The 7,619-nt window shown below is 55.4% G+C and overlaps 1 protein-coding gene across 3 annotated transcripts; it reads right to left on the reverse strand.

Moving 5' to 3' along the window:
* Positions 1–6: 6 nt before the first annotated feature.
* On the reverse strand, positions 7–5,144 carry LOC115280512 (sialic acid-binding Ig-like lectin 14). Of its 3 annotated transcripts, none has more exons than XM_029925490.1 (7): positions 5,061–5,144; positions 4,600–4,983; positions 4,103–4,381; positions 3,862–3,909; positions 1,391–1,648; positions 1,147–1,282; positions 7–860 (listed from the first exon to the last, which is right to left on the reverse strand). In XM_029925490.1, the coding sequence occupies exons 1-7, from the start codon at positions 5,101–5,103 to the stop codon at positions 842–844; spliced, it is 1,167 nt and encodes a 388-aa protein (XP_029781350.1). In that variant the 5' UTR covers positions 5,104–5,144; the 3' UTR covers positions 7–841. The 3 variants fall into 3 exon arrangements, with proteins under 3 accessions (XP_029781350.1, XP_029781349.1, XP_029781351.1); XM_029925489.1 differs by having other exon boundaries at positions 7–1,011; XM_029925491.1 differs by lacking the exon at positions 7–860 and having other exon boundaries at positions 1,143–1,282.
* Between the last annotated feature and the right edge of the window lie 2,475 nt (positions 5,145–7,619).

Raw genomic sequence — 7,619 nt, forward strand, 5'->3', positions numbered from 1 at the left:
AGAGCCTGCTTGTGGTTGTCTCTCGTTGTCTCTCTCTCTCTCTCTCTCCAAGAAAATAAATAAACTTAAAAACACTGTGACGTTCTCTTGCAGTTATTGTGAGGTAGGTGTCGTTGGACTGGGGCAGACGTGTTCCTGACTCCACTGTGCAGGGCTGCCCACACTGAGCAGGGAATCTGGGAGACCAGGAAGTCAGGGGTTGGGCAGGCCACTTGTGGGTCATGGGAAGTAACCGTGAAAGATGATCAGTCCCTTCTCGGGGACCGGGCTGGGGATGGAGAGCAGGAAGGCTGGAGGGCTGACACCAGCAAGGAGGGGCAGGCTGAGCAGAGGGACACACGCACGGTCACAAACACGGGCGGCGCCCCTGGGGTGCATATGAGTCAGGTGGTTTATTTCTTGCATCTGTGACGTCTGACATCGTTGAAAGCTTGCTATCTGGCGGGATCCTGCCCCTCCCAGACCTGTCCAGGACTTCAGGATGGCAGGAGCTCTCCCTCCAGAGCAAACCAGCCAGTCCCTTCCCGAGTCTCCCAAGCACGCCTGTCCCTCACTCCCACACCATTTCCCCTCTCCTGTACCACCAGGATGGGTTCCAGACACCGAGGGGCACCCCTCCAGGCCAAGGCCCCCAGAAAACTCAAACTAGCTGATCCCGACCGGCTCCCCCGGCCTGGCCTTCCCCACAAGTCCCCCTACGGGATGTGGCAAGGTTTCTCTGCACCCACCTCGGCCCCTGGGGCCCTGAATGCCTGGTACGCCACATCCCCTCCAGACACCAAGTAGTCCCTTCTTCACATGGTGTGGCCTCCCCACGTTGTCACTCGGTCCCGTCCCCAGATTACACTCCTCGGGGCACACTGCAGAGGGTTGGGCGGAGAGCTCCCAGGAAGAGGCTGAGCATGGCGGCCCCACATCTTTCCTCTGGGCTCCTGGGCCACACCTCAGCCTGAGTCCCAAAGGAGGGAGGCTCAGTCTGGACTCAGCCCTGCCCCCTGGCGGCCTCCACACCTGTAGAGCCAACATGGGCCTCAGATCAGAGAGTCGCCCCTTTCATTCTCACTCTAGGCAGGTGGGACAGCTCAGCCCCCCCTGGAACCTAAGGACCTCCTGGAGACTTCCCTGGGCAGGGATGGCCCCGCTCACCTGGTGTAGTAGATCCAGGTGAGCCCATAGGTGAGGAGGAAGCCAGACCCCATGAGGGCCCCTCTGAGCAGGGTGAGGACCACGGGCCACGAGCCCTCTTGCTTCTGGGTCACACTGTTGCAGGAACAGGGGCTTCCTGGGGACAGGGGACAGAAGATGAAGTTCTGCCCCCAGGCTCCAGGCCCTTCCCCATCCCAGACACCTAGCCAGGCTGTCCAGCCCCAGAATCTGCGTTGCAACTCACTTTGCACAGAGAGGCTACAGGAAATGTGTTGGGAGCCCAGCGGGTGCTGAGCCTGGCAGGTGAATTCCCCTTCGTCTCCAGGCCCTACGTGGGGCAGCTCCAGGACGCCGGGTGCTGAGGGCTGGGCGGGGCGCAGGGCCCTCCCCTCCTGGGACCAGCTCATCACTGCAGGGGGGTTGCTGGCAGCCCTGCAGACCAGTCGCAGGAACTGGCCCTCCAGGACCAGCAGCGACATCCCGTTGCACAGGGTCTTCTGCACTGGGGAAGAGATTCACCAGAAGGTCGGTGGGGCTGTGACACAAGTCTTCCTAGTTGTTCCCAAAGGGCCAGAAGTAGAAAGACAGGGTTACAGACAAGGGCTGATGGAGAGGCTACAGGTGACCGATCAATGACCCTGGGTGTCACATCAGGCCTCCAGAAATAAGGGGGCTGCGCTGAGGTGGGGTGGGTGAGCAGCGGGTGGGCAACTCCCAGTGAAGATGTGCCATGAGTTGGAGGTCCGGCAGGTGAGGGAGGTGCACCTGCAGCTGGGCAAGGAGAACCAGGAGAGACCGGATCACGGTGGGAGAGAAGGCAGGGTCAGAAATCTTGAGCCTTGAGTGCACTGAGCTCATTGACTTTGCCCTGAGGTTACTGGGAAGCAGGAGGGGCTGTAAGCAGGGGAAACACAGATCAGCACTGGTCTGGACAGATCCTGCTGGGGCCCAGTGGGGACTGCACAGGAGAGATTAACCAGGAGCCAGGGAGGCTGGGGAGGAGGCTGGGGAGGAGGCTGAGGAGGAGGCTGAGGAGGAGGCTGAGGCAAGGGTTCAGCGTCCAGGATCAGACTGGAGCTGGGTCTGGCGCCAGCGCAAGAAGAAGGAAATGATTTAGGAAGTGAGGTTCTGGAGACTCACTGACTCATGGGGGAGCTGGCGAGCAGGGGAGTGTCCTAGCGTGGTGTCCAGACCAAGCCTGGGTAAGCAGCACATGCAGGGGCTGTGGAGAGGCATCAGGTACGTGCTCAGATCTGTGACGGGCTCGAAAGTTGTGGGAGACAGCAGGATAGGGTCAGGTAGGGGTGGAGTCACAGACGGAGACATGGGACAGAGGGAGAGTGAGCAAGGCCAGCAGGGGAGACAGAGAGAATGAGGGCTCCAGTCTGGAGCTATGCAGAAGGAGGACATGGAAGAATCCTCCAGAAAATATCCAGATCAGGGATGAAGGAGGGTAGACAGAAACTCCAGCTCAGGGAGCAGAACCTGGCAAGTCAGAAGGTAGAAGGGAGGTTGCCAGGGAGTGGGGGAGGGGAGTCCGTGCCTGATGGACACAGAGTTTGGGTTCAGCCTGCAGAGCGCTTGCACAGCGCCAGGAATGGACGGGGCACTGCTGAGCTCTACCCTTAAACATGGAGAAGATAGTGTTACCTTGTGTCTGTTTTACTACAGTTAAACATAGACTTTGGGTACTGGGTGGCTCGGTCCATCCGGCGTCTAATTCTGTTTCAGAAATTGATCCCAGGGCTATGGTATGGAGCCCCGTGTTAGGCTCTGCACTGAGCATGGGGCCTGTTTGAGATTCACTGTCTTCATCTTCTCCTCCCTTCCCCCCAAAATACAATTTGAAATAAATGAAAAAAAAAAACCATGGACTTTAAAAGTAATGAACAATAGAGAACTTCAAAAGGGACCAATGTCCAGTTATAGAACAAATAAGTCACAAGACGTAAGGTGCAGGCATGGAGACGAAGTAATAGCGCTGTACCATACTGTAGACTTGAAAGTTGCTAAGAGAGGAGGTCTTAGATGTTCCCACCACAGGAAGAAAGAATTGTAACTACGTGTGATGAGGGATGTTAACCAGACTTCTTGTGGTGATCATTTTGTAACACACACAGTATCAAATCAGTATGTTGTACAGGTGAAAACGAATACAACGTTACGTGTCGACTAGACCTCAGTCAAAATAAAACATAAATAACACACACAAACCAGAGAAGAGAAGAGGCTACAGCCAAAGGGAATACAGGACCCATGATGGGAGTCACTGGTGAGGTGGGGGGAGCAGCCCAGACCCGGGGGGTGAGGACTGGGGGAGGGTCTCACCCCCAAGCCCTGATCCCTGAGCCTGCAGAGACACAGTTCCTATCACAGCCCCAGGGAAGAGTGGATTTTCCTACCTGTGTTGTGTCCCTGCAAAACGTGGATGGTCATGGACTACAGGGTGTCTGCCAGGGGTGGGCTCTTGCCCTTTGTTCCAGGAGCCCCAGAAGTGAAAACCTTGGGTGGGATTTTCAGACTTTCCCCAATCTCTAGGGGGAAAAGGATCCCTGGACTGGATTCCTCTTTTCCCCACGGTTTTCTGGGACCCTGCCCTCCCTCTAGCTCTCATGGGAGACACTGATTCAGTAGGTCCCCTCCTGGGAGCTGACCCCCCCCCCAACCCTTTACCCCATGCTAGGCCCAGCCCCAAGAAGACAAGGGCCTTCCTACCTGTGTCATTGCTGAAGAAGATGCTGATGGTGAGGTTGTGAGGAGCATCTGGGGTAGAAAGATGGGGTCCTGCTTCAGAGGCAGGAATTGGGATGGAGGCTGACCCATCACCCTCGGAGGGTAGGGGGCACACCGGAGAGGGGGGATGGCTGTCCTTGCCATCTCCCCTCCTCCCACCCCCCCCCCCACCTGCTCAATCCCACTGCCCTGAGGGATCAGCTCCTGCCCGCCCAGCACTCACAGGAGACATTGAGCCAGATGGTTCTTTCCACGGTAACCTGGGCTCCTGGCAGTTGCACTTGACAGGTGAGGTTGGTGCCATGGTCCTGGGGCCTCGGGGTGAAGGTCAGCACCGAGGAGTGCAGGGCCTCAGGGTCCAGCGAGTCCAGGGCAGCCCCCGCCCAGGAGAATGTGAGAGGTCTTCCCCCTTCGCAGGACCCCAGCAGGCTGCAGGTCAGCTGTGCGGGCCAGCCAGACTTCAGGGGCTCTGAGACGTGGATGTCGGGGTCCTGGGTCAGGGCTGAGGAGACAGAGGGGCATGCCATGGCCCCAGGGAGTGGGGGACCCATACTGTGACCCTGAGAAGACCGGGCCTCAGGGCCCACGCTGACCCCGGGCCTGTGTCTCTTCTGACCGTCCCATCCCCAAGACCTGGAGCAGGGAATGTTCAAGAGGCCTGTCCTGCTCTAAGAGGGGGCGCCCACCCCCCAGAGCCCTCTCCCGGGGCCTGTGCCGCACCTGTCACCCGAAGAGTCAGCGGTGTATCTGTGTAGGTATATTTCACTTCTTCTCCTCTCTCCACTCGGAAGTAGTAGACTCCCTCGTCGCTCCTCCTGGCGTCTCCGATTCTCAGGGAGCAGTCCTCGGCCCAGGGGTCCCCAGTGAGGTAGAGTCGGCCCTGGGTGTCTGGACTCACTGGTCTCTGTGGGTTGTTTGTAGCCACCAGTCGACGGTTATTTGGGGTGTCCCCACCCTGGAACCAGTATATGTAGAGCATCTTCCTGGAAAACCATGGGCTCCAGGGGTAGGAGAAGGAGCAGCGCACATGGACACACAGACCCTCCTGCACGGTCACGGATTCCTGCACTTGGAGCTGGTACTCCTGATCCTCCTGCAGGGACCCTGGGGGGACAGGGAAGCTCAGCCCAGGCTCCCGCCCCATCCCGCCCCTGCTCAGCCTCCTCCCTCGGCCCACTCACCCCCCCACAGCAGGGGCAGCAGCAGTAGGGGCACCATGTCCATGTCGACCAGGGCAGGAGCCCAGATCCTGGTCCTTGTGTCAGGGAGGGAAATGCCTGAATGTGGGGTGAGGCCAAGGAAGAGCCAACAGGAACCCGTGACAGAGCTGTGGTCACCACGGAAGGGGAACTTGGGCAGCACTGGCGGCCATGGCAGGGGTAGTGGAGTGGGGGCTGAGAAGTCATCTCCTCCTGCCTCCTTGCCTCTTGCACATGGAGCCCGGAGTCTCCGGAGGCGAACAGAGGCTTGTCTAGGTGGATGAGGCCCCAGAACGCAGCCTTTTCCTCGGGCACCATGTTTGCACAGGGGAGAGGAGTGACCGCCCCCTGGCTGGCCTCTGGGCGCTGGGGGAGATCAGACAAATACATGATCACATGGTGGGGCTTTAAGGAGAGGCTCCCGGGCTGAGAAGGCAGGTGGCATCAGGGAAGGTTTGTTTTCAAGGGACAAAAACATCAGGTAGACATGACTTGGTCTCCAGTAGTCACTAGAGATGTGGTTGCCACCAGTGACCTTGGGCCTCCTGACCCCATGGATATGGGTCCCTCTTGCTATTACTCTCCTCATTGTAGGCTCTGGTGTTGACGCAGTTGACCTGTGAGCCGGCCATTTGGAATTTGAAAGCTGAGGACATGGGTCACCTGGTTGGAACCAAGTCAGCTTCCTACCTACCGCCTCGCCTACCACCTGCTCAACCTCACCAAAATTAGTTAGCGTCTTGGGGCCTCAGTTTGCTCATCCACAAAATGGGAACACTACTGAAAATGCCATGTGACATTAAATGAGGTCATGCATGTTAGGTGCTTTGGGTAGTGCCTGGCACTGAGTATTTGTTCCTCCAAATTATATGTCCTGGACACCTCCTACGTGCCAGCCCTGGTTTAGAGCTGGAGATGATGCGGTTTGGAGTGGGGCGGGGGTGGCTGGTCCAGAACCAACAGCCAAGAAGGAATTCTTGAAATGTCTTTGGTGCAAAAATGTGACTTTATTAAAGCACGGGGACAGAACCTGCAGGTAGAGAGAGGTGCGCTGGGGTTGTGAGGAGTGACTGATTATGTAGTGTGGGCTTGGAGTTAAAGTCAAAAGGAAGGTTTCCAAAAGGACTTGCGTATACTAAAGAAGACTCAGAAGAGGGGCACCAGGGAGGCTCAGGTGGCTGCAGCGTCTGACTTCAGCTCAGCTCATGATCTCAGGGTTTGTGAGTTTGAGCTCCTCATTAAGCTCCACACTGTACACAGCCTGCTCAGGAATTCTCTCTCTGTCTCTTTCCCTCTCTCTCTCTGTCCCTCTCCCACTCACACACACTCTCTCAAAATAAATAAGTAAACTTTAAAAAACACAAAACCAAAACAACAACAACAACAAAAGAAGACTCACAAGATACTGGAGGGCTTCAACATGAAGACAGTAGGGGGTTCCTGGAGAAAATGTCTTACTCCACTGCCTCAGGTGACTGTCAATGGGCTACAGGTTAGAAGGAAATTTAATCTTACCGACCATTTCCTTCTGCCTTTGCTTCCCACGTCATTCCCCCCTGAACCATGTTGACCCTTCCATCTTTAAGGCTGCTGAGGGTGAAAGGTCTCATATTCCATAATTTCTTCTGGCTGAATAGGGACTAGAGATGTCCCCATCTATGGTCCGCGCTGGTCAAGGGGGGTATTTCTATGTAGGAGTCACCAAAGGCAGAGGCAGCTGTTCCGAGGTGGACAGCAGATATAAACATCCTTGAGGAGAAACGACCATCCTTGAGCTACAAGTTCTAGCAGCATCGGAGTTTGAGTACCAGGCATGGAGACACCGGAAATGACAACCCATGAAGGTTGATATTATTATGAGAAGAAGCAGCCCGATAAAGTCAGCCTTTAATAGTTAATCAGGACTTTCCTCAAGTCCTTCCTTGTCATTTGAAGAGAAATTTGAGGTTTTCTACAGGTTCACGGAATAAGAAGGTGCGTCAACTGGCATACTAGATTCCTGTGAGGAGGGTATAGGTTTGATTCCTGATATGTGACTCCATGAGGACTGTCCTTCTAATTTTACTGCAGTGGGGGTACATTATATGACCCGGTAGGGACCCTTCCATTGTGGAGTTAAATCCCCTGTTGTATTAGACTTCCAATTCCCCCCCAAAAATATTTTTAATTCTTTTTATTTTTGAGATAGACACAGACAGAATGTGAGTGGGAGAGAGAGAGGGAGACACAGAACCGGAAGCGGCTCCAGGCTCCGAGCTGGCAGCCCAGAGCCCGACGCGGGGCTCGAACTCACGAACTGTGAGATCAGGACCTGAGCCGAAGTCAGACGCTTAACAGACTGAGCCACCCAGGAGCCCCAAGACTTCCGGTTCTTTAAATAAACTAGGTCTCCTGCATTTATATGGGATGCATGTCTAGTAACTGTTAGATCAGGTTTAGGGATGATATGGTTTGTGTATTCATTTACATATTTATGAATTAACCCAGCTTCAAGTAAATAATTCAATAGAGCATTATAGTCTTTACCTATTGATAGGTCTA

Source organism: Suricata suricatta, chromosome 16 (genome assembly GCF_006229205.1).
Source record: "Suricata suricatta isolate VVHF042 chromosome 16, meerkat_22Aug2017_6uvM2_HiC, whole genome shotgun sequence".
Taxonomy (NCBI): Eukaryota; Metazoa; Chordata; class Mammalia; order Carnivora; family Herpestidae; genus Suricata; species Suricata suricatta.

What these genes read in the sequence shown, in the direction of transcription:
- LOC115280512 (XM_029925489.1), bottom strand. Translation starts at nt 5,103, where the DNA reads ATGGACATGGTGCCCCTACTGCTGCTGCCCCTGCTGTGGGGGG. An exon ending in CATCTGGCTCAATGTCTCCT is followed by an intron (nt 3,910 to 4,102) that starts GTGAGTGCTGGG and finishes TTTCTACCCCAG; the next exon opens with ATGCTCCTCACAACCTCACC. An exon ending in CTGTAGCCTCTCTGTGCAAA is followed by an intron (nt 1,283 to 1,390) that starts GTGAGTTGCAAC and finishes CCCTGTCCCCAG; the next exon opens with GAAGCCCCTGTTCCTGCAAC.